An 18,643-nucleotide genomic window follows, 5' to 3' on the forward strand; every position below is an offset into this window, starting at 1 on the left:
TGTCCGTTCGTGTCAAATCGGCTGCAGTACCGTGCTAGATATCTCACACCAGCCCATGTCACGGATTCACGGCCAGCTTCCTTGTTTCGATTGGACTCAAATTCAGCACAGCGAGACTCACGGCCGGACCACCGGGAAGATGCAAGAGGAAACAGATCGACCCGGAGCGTCCAACCTCTTGCTGGACCATAAACGGCACCACACGCATGTCACCAGACCACACGGATGTCTCTCGTGCCCGAACAGTGCCGCCGCGCGTCGTCCCCAGCGGAACAGCGCTCGTCTCGACGTGCACGAATGGCGCCTCCGCCAGGACCACGGGTACACACGCGCGCGCATGCACACGGAACTCGTGAAATCTTTTCGTGTTGGCATGGCCAACAGCCCGTTGCTCAGCGGCTAACTAAATCGAGCGTTCATCATTTCCATGCAAGACGACGGGCACATGACTTGACAATGATCGAGAGCAAAACCCTGATTTGCGGTATGACCTCTGTCGCGACGAAACAGATTTCGCATAATTCATTCGGTACAGTTATGCAGGATCTGTTCTGCCGCGACACATTTCTCGCCCAAAAATCCTGATGCGGTTAATCCTATATACGCTCTGCGCTTCGAACGGATGGGTATGTGCTAGAGGTGCTCCGAGCAGCTAACTAATGTAGCCTTCATCATTCGATGCAAGAAAGCAGGACGACGGGAGCAGCTGCTGGGCGGTAGCTCTCCCTTTCCTTTTCTGCAGATGTCTTGGCTCTAGAAAAAAGCAGGCTGAAAAGTACTCGTGGTGAAGGATCGCTCTCACAAAGGTGTAGGATATTTGCATTGCATGCAACGCTACGAAACAGGTGAAAGCGCCCAAGCAACGGCAGTCGGCAGATCGGAGCAGAGCTAGGTGAGTTTTTTTTTTCTGGAGAAGCTAGGTGACGGGTTGAGAGTTGCGAGATGTGTTTTTTTGTTGTTGTTTTTTTTTTTGATAGGCATACGTATATATTAAGTCATAGACAAACCAGAGTACAGAACACGTACACACAGAACAGAACGGTCCAGAGGGACACGTAAACCCGTACACATTGCAGAAAAGCCCCTCTCAAAAGAAGAAACTACAAAGAAGTCCTTGGGGAAATCTGCACCACCAGATCTGACCCGCCGCCCAACTCCGGCACCGGCGAAGCGAGCACCAAGAGAGGGAGAGACGGAAACCAACGAAGCCGAGGAAGAAGCAGCTCCATCGCCGATGGACGGCTTTGTGAACCTCGATAAAAGGAGCACCAGAGGTGCCCACATGTCGCTGTGGCTCGCGGGTCGGGGACCTGCCCCAAGCTCATCTTCCACCTCCAGATCCGGCGCACCACGTCGACGACGTCGAAGATCAGCCCCCGATCTGCCTTCCACAAGCCTCAAACCAAGCACGAGCCACGATATCCACCGGACAACCGCCAGCCACAACAGGCCGACGGTCGCAGCTCCTGCACACAAACCCCCATCTTCCCACCAGCGCTGGAGAAGACGCTGGCGTGACGCGGATGAAGAGGAGGACCAAAAGTCCATAACGAGATCCCCGCCGTCGCCCCAGCGATCTCGCCTAGACAAAGCAGCACCAACAGATCCGCCCCCGACCGTCAGCAAGCTGACCATCAGCAGCAGACTCCGAGCACTCTTATTCACCGCCGCCACCATCTCCTCCGAGGACGAAAAGGGAACGGCAGGAAACCTAACAGCACAGCTAACCCTAGCTACTGTACACAAGTCCACCCGGCCAGATTAACGTCTCCTCCACTCCCGGCGACGGCAGAGCCGTCCGGAGAGGAGGGAGACGCGAATCTGGCCGGAGGAATCACTAGACGCGGTGGTCGCCTGGGAGTCGCCTCCTGTCTCCTGTAGCAGGGGATAGGAACGAAGCGGGAGCAGTCTCTGGTCCTTCGGGCGTTTTTTTGTTGTTGTTCAGGGCCGCCATGGATGGGATCTGCTGTGGTTGTTTCGTTTCCAACAAGTAACGAGCGGCAGTAACTGCAAACTGGCACCCGCGCACTGCCACTGGGGAGGAGAGTAACTCGGCCTCCGTCGGATGGGATCTGCTGCCATGGCAGCGACTGTGGTGGGGATGGGCCGATGGGGGTGGCCGGGTGGAGCCAAGGATATGACAATTGACTAGAGCAATTGTGCACGTATAATTATCCATTTGGCACAAAACGGTTCCCAGTAGAAGCGAATTTGAATCCACGTAGCTTCAACGATGGTACCAAGTCTAGAAAAGATGAGGGCGTGGCTAATTCTGAGTCGACCCAAAATTACTTAATTTTTAATTCAAGTGATGCCATCTATGTTATCCATTGATCTTTCTTTTACGGTTTAAACCCTTTTTTGGTTACAACTCACTTGCAATTTTATTTTTTCAGTTGCAACCCTATTTGCAGCCGAAAATCCAAGTTTCAACTCAACTTGAAATCAAAAATATTAAAACTGGTGAAAAATCTCAGTTACAGCTCCACCTACAACTTATAAGATGCACTAGTCATGAGGCAGATACGAAAGTAAAGTATCATATGAGATATTGGTTTGCGGTTGTGTGTAGTAGAATATAGAACTTGGAGAAAATAGCAAACCACAACAGCGCCCCTATAGCGTTCGGGAGGAGTCGCCCCTATGTGACAGCCAATTTCTTCCATGACTGTTACAACCACTATAGCGCCTTGATAGGTTAGCGATTCACGTTATTGTTTTAGAGACGTTCGGAATTAATTTTGGTTGTTTCCATCGGCCTAAATCGAGAATTTTATTAAACAAAATAGCTTCTAAACTTTCAACTAACCGAAGATATCCCTATTCCGCACTCACATGGCGCGCTCAAACATGCTCATCATTGGGTGCTGACGACCGAGACTTGTGTAAAGATGGTGGACCTAGTGAGGCCCCTCACGGACATGAAGCCCACCGACAACAGGGGGTCTGTCATTCTCTCCCTCACTTTCCTCTCAAAATCACCATGGTTGGAAAGCGGCATGATATTGCAACCATCTGCGTAGTTCACCATTGAGTCAGTGGTACCCGCTCATAAGTGTTAGTCTGCTACTCTCTAACTCTTAATGTTAGGGTTTGAAGATGTACTGATGTAGCATAGCAATTAACACCAATTTAGCAAGAACATTGGTGAAATACTACCAAGTTGCACCATTTCTATTTTTTCTTGTGAAATGTTATTTGATTCAGCCGCCGCTATGTCATATTTCGCTTGTGGAGAAGGCTGAAGCTAAACCACTAGGCTCCCCATTTTTTCCTTGGAATATGCTCCTTCCGTTTCATATTACTTCACGTATAAAGTTTAGTTATAGTCCAAATTGGTAATGTTTGAGTAAGTATATATATATGGTAAAGTACTAATTTGTATAGCATAAATGTGTATAATATAAAAGTATATTTTGTTACGATTATAAAAATAGTGATATGTTAGATATTGATAATTTTTCTATATAATCAGCAAATCTTTACAAAATTTGAGTTTAACTAAAGTTTGCACAGTTATACTACTCCCTCCGATTTATATTATTGAAGCTAATATAGATATATGTAGACACATTTTAGTTGTAGATAATTCTATTTTAACATGAAGTAATATGGATGGGAGGGAGTAGAAGTAAGTGATACAAGTAGATAAGCAGGGTAGTAGTACTCGAGTACTATAAATAGTACAGCTTAAGGAATCTCGTAAGAAATCCTCCCGACAAAGACCCCACAAGTCATTGTGATACACATTGGTTTTGACAATCCAGTTTTAGAAAGGCTAGCAAAGCAGATATTTTTTAGAGTGCTAAACCCTGTCTCTGCTGTTTGCATACCCAACATAGTAATCTAAAACTGCTGAGGATGCTCTAAATAGCACCAAGATGAATCAACACGAGGTCACGAGGTAAGAAAGATCGTGCCGATAAAGGCTCCATTTTCTTGTGTCGTAAGTCAGGAAGGGAAATGATCCATTTATCTCGGTGATGGTGACGGTGTGCTTGTAAAGATAGATTTCAGGTGAAATATCGTCGCATGCGAAAGGTGCAGGTTATCTTTATCCACGAGAAGAAAATCTTGCAATCAGCTAAGAAGGCAAAGCTTTTTAAATCCACAAGAAAGCGCACGCACTACTGCTATTAAGCTCGCCTCGCCAGCGCGCCCCACTCCCCAGCCCACGCTCAAGCTCGCACTCCCTTCCTCCCCATTATTCCCCGCCGGCCACCGCGCGCGGCCGGCTCGCCGGGCGGCGTGGCGGGCGATGGGGCACGGCGCCAGCTGCGGCCGCCCCAGCGAGGAGGTCGACTTCTTCGGCGCGGCGCAGTCCGGCGACCTCGCCCGCCTCGCCGCCGCAGTCACCTCCCGCCCATCCCTCCTCCGGCGCACCACGCTCTTCGACCGCCTCTCCGCACTCCACATCGCCGCCGCCCACGGCCACCTCCAGGTACGGAAGCACCGGCCGAACCGCGCGCCACCTTATGCTGCCGTGTGCGTATCCGATTCCAACAATCTCTCGCCGCTCGCGTGCTGATTCTTTTGCTTTTCTTAGGTGGTCTCCATGGCATTGGATCTTTGCGTGCAGCCGGACGTCGTTAACCGCCACAAGCAGGTTCGTCACGCTACCTAGCTTTCCTTTCCTGTCCTCTTCCTCTTCCCCGTGGGAAGGAAGATTGTCCTCACATCGTGGTCCCTAATTTGTCGCAGACGGCGCTGATGCTGGCGGCGATGCACGGGAGGACGGAGTGCGTGCGACGGCTGCTCGACGCCGGCGCCAATGTGAGACTCGCAGATAAGGTTTCGTCGCCGATTGGGGCTGTTCTTGGATTGGAGCTGAATTTTCTGTGTGGGTGTTGCAGATCCTGATGTTCGATTCGTCGCACGGCCGGACGTGCCTGCACTACGCGGCGTACTATGGCCACTCGGACTGCCTCCGGGCCATCCTCTCGGCGGCCCGGACCTCGCCGGTGTCGCAATCCTGGTTGGCCCTTCTTCCCGTAGCCGCCATTGCTGTCACGCTCTGCAACTGCTAGCCTTTGCTAATGGCTCGTCAGCTGTGGTGCAGGGGATACGCGCGGTTCGTGAACGTGCGGGACGACACCGGGGCGACGCCGCTGCACCTGGCGGCGCGGCAGGGCTGGCGCCGCTGCGTCCACGTCCTGCTCGAGAGCGGCGCCATCGTGTCCGCGTCCAGCGGCGCCTTCGGGTAAAGTCAAAGACCGCACCAGTGCTGACTGAAAACCAAAATTCGCACCTTTTTAGAAAGGAAAAAAAAAGCCGCGACATTGACGCGAGCGCTCGCGCGTTTCCCTGCTGCAGATTCCCCGGGAGCACGCCGCTGCACTTGGCCGCGCGCGGCGGGAGCCTCGACTGCGTCCGGCAGCTGCTCTCCTGGGGCGCCGACCGCCTCCAGCGCGACTCCGTTGGGTGCGTGCTCAGTCAGACTTTTCAAGAACAAGACTGTTGAAATTCAGCAAAGATTAACCGTCTGAAGCCATCCTTCTTGTTGGTTAATCTGATCGACGCGGATTGGTTTCTACTGCAGGAGAATTCCATACGAGGTCGCGGTGAAGCGAGGGCACGCCGCGTGCGCGGCGCTGCTGAACCCGTCTTCGGCAGAGCCCCTGGTGTGGCCGTCCCCTCTCAAGTTCATCACCGAGCTGGAACCGGACGCCAAGGCGCTGCTGGAGGCAGCTCTGATGGAGGCCAACAGGGAGAGGGAGAAGAGGATACTGAAAGGGGCCAAGAACTCGTCACCATCGCCCTCACGTTCAGATGACAGCGCCACCATCTCCGAGGTACCGTATACAAAGTCTTGTCTTGCAAGTTGCAAATTACCACTCCGTTTACTGATCTCATCCGTAGTTTCTACAAATAGTTCAAGATAACATATAGTATTATACTAGGTGCTGTTGATCGATCTCAGTCAATCAAGATTTCACGGGTAGCAATATCAAAGTAGTTCATCATTGCATTGGTTGCAGCTAACGTGCCGTCAGGTTTCAACATGGAGCCACTTGCCCCAAAGCGTACTTGTATAATGTTTAACGTTGATCCGAGGGAGACGAAGGGTGTACTAATTTGGCCGCTGGCGTAGTAATCTAATATAGTTCCTCTCGGTAATGGCAAGTTAGGTGCCAAACTGCGGCCGCGTAAGCACGCACCTCCTCGCACGAAAACGTTCATCGGTCGCCGCACGTCTGAGCGATCCATATGCACGAAACATTATTCAAACGCGATGTGTAGTACTTTTCCACATGCATACACGATCTTGCATCTGGAATTGAGGATATTGTTCAGATTGATCTTGTTCAGTACGATCTCCACATGCATTCCGGTTTATCTTGTTCAGAGTGAGAACTCTAATAAGCAGTGGATGGTGTTTGCAGGGCGGCGGCGCTGAGGAGGTGTGCAGCATCTGCTTCGAGCAGGCGTGCACGATCGAGGTCCAGGAGTGCGGGCACCAGATGTGCGCGGCGTGCACGCTGGCGCTGTGCTGCCACACCAAGCCCAACCCGGCCACGCACAGCCAGCCGCTGCCGACGTGCCCCTTCTGCCGCGGCAGCATCACCCGGCTGGCGGTGGCCACCAGGGCCACCGCGGTCGAGGACGACGACGAGGAAGGAGAAGACAGGTTGCAGTCTTCTCCGATGCACCGGAGGTCCCGCCGGTCCCTGAACCTCAGCGGCGACGGGGGCAGCACCAGCAGCCTCATGGGCAGCATCGCCTCGTCCATCGGCAAGATGGGCCGGCGCAAGGCCGACAGCACCGAGCTGCTGCAGGTCGACGACGACAAGCCGTAGACAGACAGACGGAATGCTCTCTCGGCATTCATTCGTTCGTTCAGTCAGTCAGTCATTGCGACTACTATCGCGGAGCGTCACGATACGTCATCGTCAATCATGGAGCTGGAGCTGGAGCCAGTGTACTATTTTTGTAGATTATATTTTTGGGGCAATTGTTCTTCTTCCATGCTTCTGTGTATGTAGATTCAATCCCAAGTTGTAGACTAGTAGGTCCAGTCCGAATAAGAGCTCGCGCAGTCCTTGCGTGTAGCCCCCATCCCTCCCGTGGAGTTGTCGAAATGAAAGGTTGTACATGTCCGGATTCAGAGAAGTTGGCCCGATATGATAATGAGGAGGAACCCAGTGCAAATCCATGTGACTCAACATAATTGATTGGTCTTTGGCCCCCGGGGCTACGCCGATCAGGTGTTGTTCCCTACATATAATTGAGCTTCGATCTCCTAGTGTTATCTTGTTTTATGGGCATCCGATTGATTGTGCTTTCTGAATCGAGTTTATAGCATAAAATTACTACTTTTGATGCAAAATTTCGGAAAACTACCAGTTTTCGCTCCAATCGCACAGAAGTACCATATTTGGGCGAGTTTGTTTCAAATAGCACTGATCGTCCTTTGAACGCAGATTGACATGGTTTATGACAACGCGGGCCCACTGTCAGGCATGACGTCGCGCCTTCCGTCAACGAGACGTTAACGGCGTACCGTAGAAGAGGCACGCGCGTGTCCGCGCGTTACCGACCGACCGAGCCCATGCCCTAACCCTAGCTTATCCCCTTTTCCCCTCCCGGCGATGGCGGCGGCGACTCCCGGCAATGTCGGCGGCGATGTCGGCGGCGGTGGCGGCCATGCCGGCTCGTCGGCGGGCGGAAGCGGCGGCGCATATTCGTCGGAGGGCCGCGGAGGGAGGATGCGCGGTGGCATGGATTCGAGCTTGCCGGCAGATCTCGCCTACGCGCTAGTACCCTCGCCGGCGAAGAGCAGCCACCGTTGGCCATCGGGATTCGATGGTGTAGAGTAAGTTCCTCAACTTCTCAAACTATCTAGCATTTCCATGCCTTGTCGGTTGTTGCCAATGATTTTTTCCTTTGCCAATGCCAATGCTTAACTGGACATTTGCTGTTGATTACAAATGGTAGTTACTCCCCATGCTTATTTAGCTTGTTTAGGCTGGTAGCAAATTTAGCTAGGTTTAATTTCTGTTGGCCATGGTTAATTTCGGTTGGCAATGCTTATTGAGAAAATTTACCGTGGTAGCAAATTTAGGTAGGTTTATGTAAGCAATGCTAGGTTTCAATTAATTTAAATTTCTGTATGGAACATAGAACCTTTTTTATATAATCTTGCATTTATTTTTTGCTAGGCTGGATGATGATATTTGGGATATCAAATTTCATTTTCCTGGTCAAGATAACCTTGAAAGAAAGTTGAGCCGATCTGACATCGCAGTTCTGAATTTGTTATCTTTGATTGAATCATATGGGTATGGTATTAGGGACAACATGTATTATGTAAAAGAAAAAGGGAGAGGTGTGGAAGGAATGGAATTAATTGATAGCATGGGCAAAATCTCAGAGATGCTAGCACTGCATGAAGCTGAACAAGTTGTGTATATTACTGTGTTGAAGAAGAATTCTGTTTGGCCAGCTGGATTCAATATGGAGGCAGATAAAGCTGAAGTGCTGGATGTCCCTGTGAAGTTTTCTGTTGATTACAATGGTGTCAACTACATCTCAGATAATGAAGAATTTGTGCCAGTAGCAATGGACTTAACAGATGTGCTTCATGTTGGCACTCAACAAAGTTGCAATGTTGAAGGGATGCAGGCTCCTGTTGATATGATGTCTGATGATGAGGATGCTTTCTTTTATCCTTGTCAGTACAATCTTGAAGAAAGGAACGGATTGGTTGCAGAGGAATATGAACTAATGCACAAATTGAAGAGACAGAAAAAAGAAAAGGAAGCTGATGAAGAGGCTGTTGAAATAATGCATAAGCTTGATGGGGAGGGGAAGCGGAGATCAAACCCAGCCATGCACTACGAAGGAGATACAGATGTAGAAGAAATTTTTGAGGAGGAAGAAGAAGAGAGTGATGGTGATGAGGTAGCAGAACTGGAATACTTTGACAAGGAGTACTCCTTTGAGAAAAAATTAGCATTGAACCCTGGCCCAACTAGCAGATCTCATTATGAAGCAGTTGAGGACCAGTGGGAAGACTTTGTGCCATCTTGTGATGAGGACAACAGCCCAGGTGATGCGGGAGACAGTGATGATGATGGATTTACCAAGAAACACAAGATTCCATGTGGAAGGAAGAGAAAGCTTAAGAAGTTGAAGAAGAGGGTTTGGTATGATCCACACAGGCTGATGCTCACCTTCAGTTCTGCAAGAAGTTATGTTTCAAAGATGTATATGAATTCAGAGTTGCTCTCAGGAATTACCACATTGCACAATTGAGAAATTTTGCCTATCACAAGAACACTCCTCAAAGCATCATTGTTACATGCACATCACAAGGAAAGGAAAAAAGGCTGCAAATTCTATCTCACAGCCTCACAGATAGCTCACGAGAGTACTTTCTGCCTTAGAAAATATGGCACTCCACACACTTGTATTCCTCATGGAGAAAACACTCCAGTATCAATTGATTGGCTGGCTGGTAAAGCTGTTCACACAGTGAGGATAGATCCAAATACTTGTGTCGACACTATTATTGAAAATACAAAATTGAAGTTTGGTGTTGAAGTGTCTAGGAGCAAAGCCTATAGGGCAAGGAAGAAGGCTTTTGATGTTGTGATGGGAGATCAAAAGGCACAGTATACTAGGCTCAGGGACTACTTACAGGCAATTCTAGACACAAATCCAGGCAGTAGGTGTGTTGTCACCACTAAGGAGCTTGTCGAGCATCCTAGCCGTAATCCAAGGTTTCATGGGCTCTTCATATGTCTGAATGCCTCTTTGTAGTGATTCTTGAATGGTTGCAGGCCTTTCATAGGTACTAATCCAACTTCATATATACATTGACTCCTATTACATATTGTTTGCACTTTTCATACTAATTCATTTCTTATTTTATGCAGGTGTTGATGGTTGCTTCATCAAGTTGACTACTGGACAACAGATTTTAGCCGCAACTGGTAGAGATAGAAACAACAACATATTCCCGATTGCGTTTGGTGTTGTCGACAAAGAAGACACTGCTAGCTGGCTATGGTTCTTAACACAGCTTAGGTACTGCATTGGAGAGTCAGGGCAATTTGGCAATTACACAATCATATCAGATAGACAGAAGGTTAGATTGTTGACATTGGACACTATCATATGTTGACATTTGAACAACCTAGCTATGTATAATAATAAATGCTGCTTTTCTTGTTGACATTGGACACTATCTTACTCAATGTTTCTTGTGTAGGGATTGTTGAAAGCAATTTCTCAAGTATTCCCCAACTCACCACAAAGATTCTGTCTGCGACATATTTATGCCAATTTTCAGTCGGCAGGATTTAGAGGGCATGAGCTGAAAAAATATATGGATGCAGCAAGTTACTCATATACAAAAAATGGTTTTGATCTTGCAATGGCTGCAATGAAAGCTGACTGTGAAGAGGCATACAATTGGCTGGCCCAAATCCCTCCTGAAACTTGGGCAAGACATTTATTTGACACTAACTGCAAGACTGACCTTGTGGTCAACAACATTAGTGAAGTCTTCAACAAAATGATCTTAAATGTGAGAAACAAGCCAATTAGAACAATGCTTGAAGGAATCGGAAACAAACTCATGGTGAAGTACAGTGGAACAAGGGACAAAGCAGCTAAAGCTAGATGGGAGATCACTCCTTTCTATTCTGAGAAGCTAGCTGAGGCAAAGATGTGGTCCAGAGATTGTACTGCTAAGTTGGCAGAGGCTGGTCTTTGGCAGGTGACAAGTGTTAGTGGAAGAATTGTGGCCATGGATCTTAAGAAACACTCTTGTTCTTGCAGAAAATGGGATCTCACAGGAATTCCCTGCAACCATGCAGTGGCTGCAATCATGAAGTTGTCACAACATGCCGAAGATTATGTGCACGACTTCTTCAAAAAGCCAATGTACGAGAAGGCTTTCTCGTATACAGTTTACCCTGTTCCTGGACCTGAGGACTGGAATACAACAGACACGCAAGATATCGACCCGCCTGTGTTCAGGGATAGGCCGGGGAGGAAACAAACTGTGAGAAGGAAAAGCAAGTTTGAGCCTCCAGCACCTAGAGACACATCAAGGATGACATCAATCACTTGCAGCAACTGTAATCGTGTAGGCCACAGGTATAACACATGTACTGTACCATTAAGGCCAGGGCTTCAATCAAGAAAAGATAATCACCAGGTAAATTGCAGCCTAATACCCATGTATAGATTTGTAGCTATGATACTTGTACACATTTCTATGCCTAATAAATGTACAGATTTCAAGGTCAAGTGGTTGCTAACACATGCCTAATACTTGCAGCCTAATAGGAGCAGAGGTTGCTCCTCCACTTCAGCCACTACAAGTACAGCAAGGCAACCAGAAGTAGCACCAGCAGCACCAAGGCAAGCAGCAAGACCACCACCAGGTCCAAGTCAATCAGCTAGAGTAGCACCAGGTCCAAGGCAAGCAGCTGTACCACCTCCAGCAACAAGGCAAGCTGCTGCACCTCCAGCAACAAGGCTACCAGCATTCAGTGCACCAAGGGCTTCTAGGGTTGGCAGACAACCCAAGTTAACTCCAAGGATGGCAGGCTATCTCAATGCTGGAAGGTGGAGTAGCTACAAGAAGTCATGAACAAAACCGTTACTTTGTGTAATTGATGGTTTGCCTCAGGTTGCAATTGCCAAGTAGCTACTTTGTGTTATTGTGTAAGACAATGTGTTGAATTGCATCAGGTTGTGCTTGATGGTTTGTTTGTATCAGGGTGAAACAATGCCAACTATGTTTGTTTGTATCAGGTTCAAACAATGCCAAGTGTACTTGTTTGTATCAGGCTGAAACAATGCCAAGTGATATGTCTTGTTTTGTTTGTGCTAGATGGTTTGTTGAATTGCCAAGTGCCAAGTGATGTGTGTTAGGCTGAAACAATGCATGTGTTGAATTGCATCAGGTTATGCTAAGTGAATTGCATCAGGTTGTACTACATTGTTTGTTTCCAGTAGACATTTGTTGTCAAATGTGCCGGCGACCAATTATGGGCAGCGCCGCCGTGACTAAAAACCGCCGGCGACCTCTTATGAGCGGCGCTGCCGTGACTAAAAACTGTCGGCGACCATTTATAACAACTCACTGGCCAAATTTAGAATTCTCCGACATCCCGCATACATATCACATTAACCAACTTTAGAATTCTCCGACACATATTACATAAACCTAATTTAGAATTCTCCGATATCCCGCATACATATTACATAAAACCTTACTTAGAATTCTTCCGACATCTAGCATACATATTACATAAACCCAGCATATATAAAATGACATTAATCAAATCAGATTTCTCCGATAATGCCTTTGATCTGCATCAGCTTCTCCTTGTTTGCACTGTTAACCTTGAAGAGGTCAAATACTGTGTACTCTAGCTTCTTTTTCTCCTCCTTCCATGCCTCTTCTTTCTTCTCCCACTTTTCCTTTCTAAGCTTCTCCATTGACGCCTAGTGCTTCTTCATCGACTCCTACTGCTTCTTCTCCTCCTTCAAATCAAACAACTCTGAATTGAGCTTGATCACCTCAGCTTCCAATGCAGGCCTGTCCAGGTCAAAGATAGCTTCCTTCTCTTCATTCATCTTCTTTAAATTTTCCTCCATGACCCTTTTCTCTTGGTCTTTCATAAATTTGTCAACATCGTCCATTAAACTGTAGTAGTTCTTTTTGAACTTGTCCCTCTCCTCGACCAACTCTTGAACCAACTTGGCATTCTCAAGCCTCTCTTCAATTCTTTTGTCACTAGCCTCATGGTACATAGACCACAGCCTTCCCAAAGAATTCTGCAGAGCTTCTGGCCATTCTTCTACATCAACCCATTTCTGAAAACCACAATTCTCCACATGCTACAAAAAACAGTAATTTTCCTATTATTTAGAGGCATGCAGAACTTGCATTTTTAGCAAACTAATGAAAAATAGTGCTGCAATCAAGTAACCTGCAACTACTTAATTTTACAAATATACTTATGCTCTCTTAGTTGCATTGAACTAACCTGCAACTAAATCAGTGAAGAAAAAGACTAAACTATGATATACTTATGGTCTCTTATCATTGATGCAAATAGAAATTTAGAATTAGTACTGAACTAGCATTAACATGTGCCATCATTCATTTTAACACTTTAACTGAACTACCATTAACTAAACTGAATTCTGTTAACTAAATTTTACAATAATTGTAGACAAAATCGACCACAACACTTACATTTTGAACGCTGCACATGTGAAACCTCCTCCCAGTCAAACTCCCTTCAAATGCCACGCATCTGGTCGGCTCCAAGTCATGAACGCGGCAGCGTTCCGCTCCGACAGCAACTCCAGAGAATGAGAGGTCCAAGCATGTCTCAGGGGCGTAATCCATGGCAGTCAAGTCCTAATCGACAAGAAATTGCAAAAGAAACGAACTTTATTGACCTAAATCGACAGAAATCGAAAAATCCCAAATCGGAATAAGAACCCTAACCCTAAATTCGAAATCAGAGATGAGAGGCTAAGAACTTACAGGGAGGTGCTCCGGCGAGCTTTCGCCGTTGTTCCAGCTAGGCATGCGGTGGCAGCGGGGGCGGCGACGGCAATGTGCGACGGCGCTGCGGGAGCCTCGACGGCGCTGCTTCGAAGTGGGGAACGCACGGGCTTGGTCGGTCGGTAACGAGCGGACAGGGGCGCGTGCCTCTTCTACCGTCCGCGAGTGGTGGGTCCCGCACGCCGTTAACGGCTCGTTGACGGAAGCCGCCACGTCATGCCTGACAGTGGGCCCGCGTTGTCATAAACGCTGTCAATCTGCGTTCAGTGGACGATCAGTGCTATTTGAGACAAACTCGCCCAAATGTGGTAGTTCTATGCGATTGGAGCGAAAACTGGTAGTTTTTCGAAATTTTGCATCAAAAGTAGTAGTTCTATGCTATATAATCTTGTGAATCTGATGACCACCGGGGCTTGATTGTGCTTTCTGAATCTGAGGACCATGAGTCTCATTCTGAATCTGACGACCACCGGGGATAGCTTAGGATCCCCTCGCGGTCGTACAAACTGGGGACGATTTCCCTTTGGCAAGTTTCCCGTCGGACTAACTGTTGTTGAGGTGGAGGAATCGCCACCAGTGCACCAGTCACCTTCATGGGTTTGTCCCCAACCAGCATGTGTTAATCTGTACTTATGCTACTCAGCACATGGACCAGCCCTAGCAAAAATGGCAACGAAATTGACCGACAAGTACTCGTCATGTGCGTTCTTGAGATGGGAGAGGTATGGGTAGGGGTTCATCACAAGCAGCTTGCTTGGCAGGACGTAGCCGCTCGCTGTGTATAGCTAGATGAGCTGCAGAGGGATGGCTCAGTTCAACGTCTAGGCAAAGCATGTTTCAGAAGAACAGGGGATACATGCATACAGCGACTGTGTCTGTGTCTGTGTCTGTGTGGATCTTACATGAGCTGACACCTTGGATGAGGGCTGAACTTTCGCAGGAACCGAAGAGAGTCGACTTGACGCCACAGGATTCCTTGCCAGAAATGAGAGGAGGATTTATGTTGTAGCAGGCACAAGGATACTGTAACACTGAGCCACTGAACCATCGTCCAGTCCACGCAGAAGGAAAGACGACACAGGTAATTCGCAGTTTTCTTCTTTTGCAAGAATCTTGCTTGAACGGTTTTAAGGAATCTGGACCGAAAGCATTCAAAAGGACCAAAGGCTGAAGAAAAACTGTGGGAGCTGCAACATTTTTATGCACATCGAGAGCGGTGTGTTGAGCCTCTCAAAGTCAAGCCAAGTCATTTTCATACTTGCGGGGTTCGTTAAAAAAAGCGAAGCAAAACCCTGAAAAGAGCTTCAGATTTGTGTGGTCGCATATGCATCTAGGTGTGCGCGCTCCTAGTCTCTGCTATCGACCCGGCAAATGCTGCCATGAAAACTGACGGGATCATGGCGCCCCAGAAAACTTGTCCAACACGATTGACCCGGCACAGTGCTTGATTGCTCGCGCTGTAGCCTGTAGGTGATAGGCCGCATTCACGATCTACGGCCACATCAGTCCACGATGGAACTTAAAAATGTGGAACCTTTGATTTGAGTTTCTCTGTAAAAGATTTACCAAAGGCTATTGGAATCGGTGCTCCTGCTCCACATTTCGCCTCTCTCAACCCCCGCCCCACTCCTCCTTGGAGCAAGCACCAGCAGCATAAACAGAGGGAGACAGAAATAACCAATGCTTCATCTCTGACGATGTCTTGCACCATCATACGCAAAGGACAAGCTGCGTAAAATAGAATGGGCCGAAGATAGCTGATGCACTGCCCCCAACATATCTTCAGCTGCTCAGCTGCCGTGTCAGCAATCAGCAATGCGATGGCACATAAAAAAGGAGCCAGAAGATAAGCTGCAGATTAAATAGTCACCGCATAGAAAAGGAGAGCGAATCAATTCTGTCCCTTGTATACGACCAACCATCCCATTGAACAACTGGCCATTGCTTCTTGCAGTGTTGCAGTTGGTACACAGTGGTTGCACACTTGCGCATACCTAGAGCCATAGAGGTATTTCTTCAATTTTATTTTCTCAGAGAAGAAGCTTGATAGTATCTTCTCTTTGAAGTGACGGGGAAGCTAGAGAACAAAACCAATCTGTCAATTCGAAAAAAAGAAAAGAGGCGAAGAATATCCGGGTGACACAGAAGCAGGCAGGACCTACCACCAGTAAAGTGATAGAGAGCTGAAACTGAAAGCGAGACGTGTTAACCTTTGGGGAACTACAAGTTACTTGTACGGGGCTCGGTTGATGGGACGAAAGACTGTCACATGTCGCCGCCACTGGGTCGGGTCTTTCCAACAAGCAGTAGTACCAGCGGCGTCTTGTCTGGAGCAATACTCCTCCGATTCTGTGCTGAAGCATGAGAGCAAGTACAATAAAATCTAATCAGCTGGCTACAAGGATTAAAATAATATATTTGTGTCTAGTTGGAGGAGAGAGAAGGGGAGAGAGAATGTGAGTGGGCTCTTAGGCTGGCCATAGTGCTAGTATCTTAGGTAGTATCATACATCTTAGGTCCACAAAAATGCTGATGTGGCATCTAATTAATGAGGGGAGACAAGATTAGAGTAACATAGGTGGATACTGTATCATAGCGCACATTACGAGAAAAGCTAATGCTAAATAGATCTTGTACACACATTTTGTATTGGGATTCTACAAAACAATAAATTTAGAAGATTATGATACTACTCTATAATACCACCCACTATAGTGATAGTATCATAGACAAATATCATATGCATGATACTACAATATGATACTATGCACTATGACCAGCCTTATGCAAGAGCTAGCTCTAGCACGTGCTCCTAGGCAAGGTGTGTGAATGAAAGGTGGGTCATCCATTGAAAAAGTAGTACATTCTTATACCTAACTATTGTACTCGTTGGCTACATGTTGACTATAGATGACATGACATCTTGCTTATAGCCAACAAACGGCTATACTATTGGAGTTGCTCTGAGGTCATGGGGGCAGGCCGAAGAAGTAAGAAGTCATGGGCATGCCCTGCATGTCTAGGTTGGCAATGTCCCACTGTAATCTTACCACGTCATAAAAATACTCCGTTTATATTAACTATCATTTTTTTTACAATTGATGCTTTATTACTTAAAAAGTTTAAGCATTTATACCTAACCTTCACATAATAATACATAATAATGATGCACACAGCCGTAACCATCCAAAAGTGTCAAATAATCTTAAGAAACTAATGGAAAAAAGCAAAAAAATCACAAAGGCACCGGTGGAGATAAAAAAATCAGTATGAAGATTACGCAACCATCTATGTTGAGAATTTTTTTCCCTTGTCGTGGCCTTCAATCGTGTAGACATTTTTGTAAGTAGGTTGAGATGTGCCACACATTGTAGTGACATCCATGAGCGGAGGGGAGGTACGCAATGGTAGATAACATGCGCCCAGAGAAGAATCTTTGATTAAAAACCTTGTTATTTCAATTTTTTTTAAGATTAGGAGAATTTTACTTCCGAGCCTCTGTGGCAACTACGAATACACACATCCATTAAGCATGAGTATTAAGATTAAAGCCTAGTCCTCAAGATAAATTACATATAGGACCTGAGCCTCAAGTATGCATACGAACCTAAATCCGCATCCGTGAGAATTTGAACTTAGGTACTAAGATTGTACATCCACTCCCCCAATCAGTTGAATTAGGCTTACTCCCCCATTAACTATCATATATTTACACGTGTAGATATATGCGAATCTAGACAAATATTTTATGGGTAATATGTAACGAAGGTTGTTATCGAGATGCAATAAACGCATGCAGTTCCAATTTCTTAGTTTCACAATTCGCCAATGACAACCTAACCGCGAGGACTCGCCTCCACGACAGTCGTTTCGTGTCTCCCTTGTCTAGAAACAAAGACAGAGGCGACCGGACTCCCTCCAATCTCCATCGGCTGGGCGCCGATCCCCTATCCCTCCACTTGTTGTTCCACCGACATGAGGGAGAGGGATCTCCTCCCTCTGTTTTGTAGTTAGGGTTAGGGCTTCTCTGCTATAGTGCGTCGTTGGGGGTGGTGGAAGCGACGTACGAGCAAATAAATCCGCCTCAACTCTACTCCCACACCAGCGGCGACCTTCACGCGGCGGCTCGGAGTTGATGGCAACGTGGAAATTTTGACAGATCAGACCACCTGTCCCAGTGAAATGCCAGAAAGGACCACCTTTGAGTGCAAATATAAAAACTACCGTGGCGGCACGCTGGCCAAGCGACACGTCGCACATGCTGCCGTAGCTGGTGGCGGCAGGACTTGCCGCCGTGAGTGGTGGCGGCACGTTGGACGAACGCCGGGTGGTGGGCCCTGCCGCCACCGGCTGTGGCGGCACGATGACGTGTGGCATGCCCATACGTACGAGCAAAAAAAATCGCCAATGGAAAATAGCAAATAATGTTTATCGGTTTCATTATTTTAATTTTTGTGAGTTGTAGGGATTGGATCTCGGGGCATGCCCATACTTCCTTCGTCTTTACCCGAGTTGTTCGTGCCTCACAGTATTGTTGTTTATTTGTTCGTGCCCAGGTGCTGCTGCTGCCGCGTGGCGGTGCACCAAACCAGTTTACATCCAGTCTTGCAGACACACGCATAGGCGTCAGCCGCGGGCGGCGGGCTGTCGAGGCGTGTCTCCGGCGGCCACTCGGTAGTTTTTTGTTCCCCGCGTGTCGCGGCGGCCGGGTTGTACTGTACACATCGGAAAACCACGTCCAGCAGATAAACGGTACGTCGAGAGCATTTCAGTTCCAGCTCGACGGGCATGAAACACCCACAGCACAGCGCACTTCACCCCCATCTCTCACTCGTTCTATCCACAGCTCTCAGTCTCAGCCCAGCACACGCTCTCCTGCTATAGAATCAAAATCAAGTGTCTCGGGAATTACATGGCAAAACACAAACCAAGACACAAATCAAGGCAAACTATTTCATATACTCCCTCCATCCCACAAAGGTTGTCTGAGACATCCAAATTTTATAAATCTCAGACAATCTTCATGGGACGAGGGAGTAGATAGAGAAGTCAACAGGTTTACACAAAACCAACCAGCCGCAAGAATGAGCAAATCCGGAGAGA

At 47.5% G+C, this 18,643-nt stretch overlaps 1 protein-coding gene across 1 annotated transcript; it reads left to right on the top strand.

Annotated features, from left to right (window-relative positions):
• The first annotated feature begins 4,130 nt into the window (after positions 1-4,130).
• On the top strand, positions 4,131-7,168 carry LOC127296010 (E3 ubiquitin-protein ligase XB3). Its single transcript, XM_051326028.2, has 8 exons — positions 4,131-4,441; positions 4,547-4,606; positions 4,702-4,773; positions 4,854-4,975; positions 5,060-5,200; positions 5,314-5,421; positions 5,540-5,792; positions 6,384-7,168. Exons 1-8 carry the CDS (start codon positions 4,259-4,261, stop codon positions 6,795-6,797), a joined length of 1,353 nt encoding a protein of 450 aa, XP_051181988.1. The 5' UTR covers positions 4,131-4,258; the 3' UTR covers positions 6,798-7,168.
• Positions 7,169-18,643: the final 11,475 nt, after the last annotated feature.

Source organism: Lolium perenne, chromosome 4 (assembly GCF_019359855.2).
Source record: "Lolium perenne isolate Kyuss_39 chromosome 4, Kyuss_2.0, whole genome shotgun sequence".
NCBI lineage: Eukaryota > Viridiplantae > Streptophyta > Magnoliopsida > Poales > Poaceae > Lolium > Lolium perenne.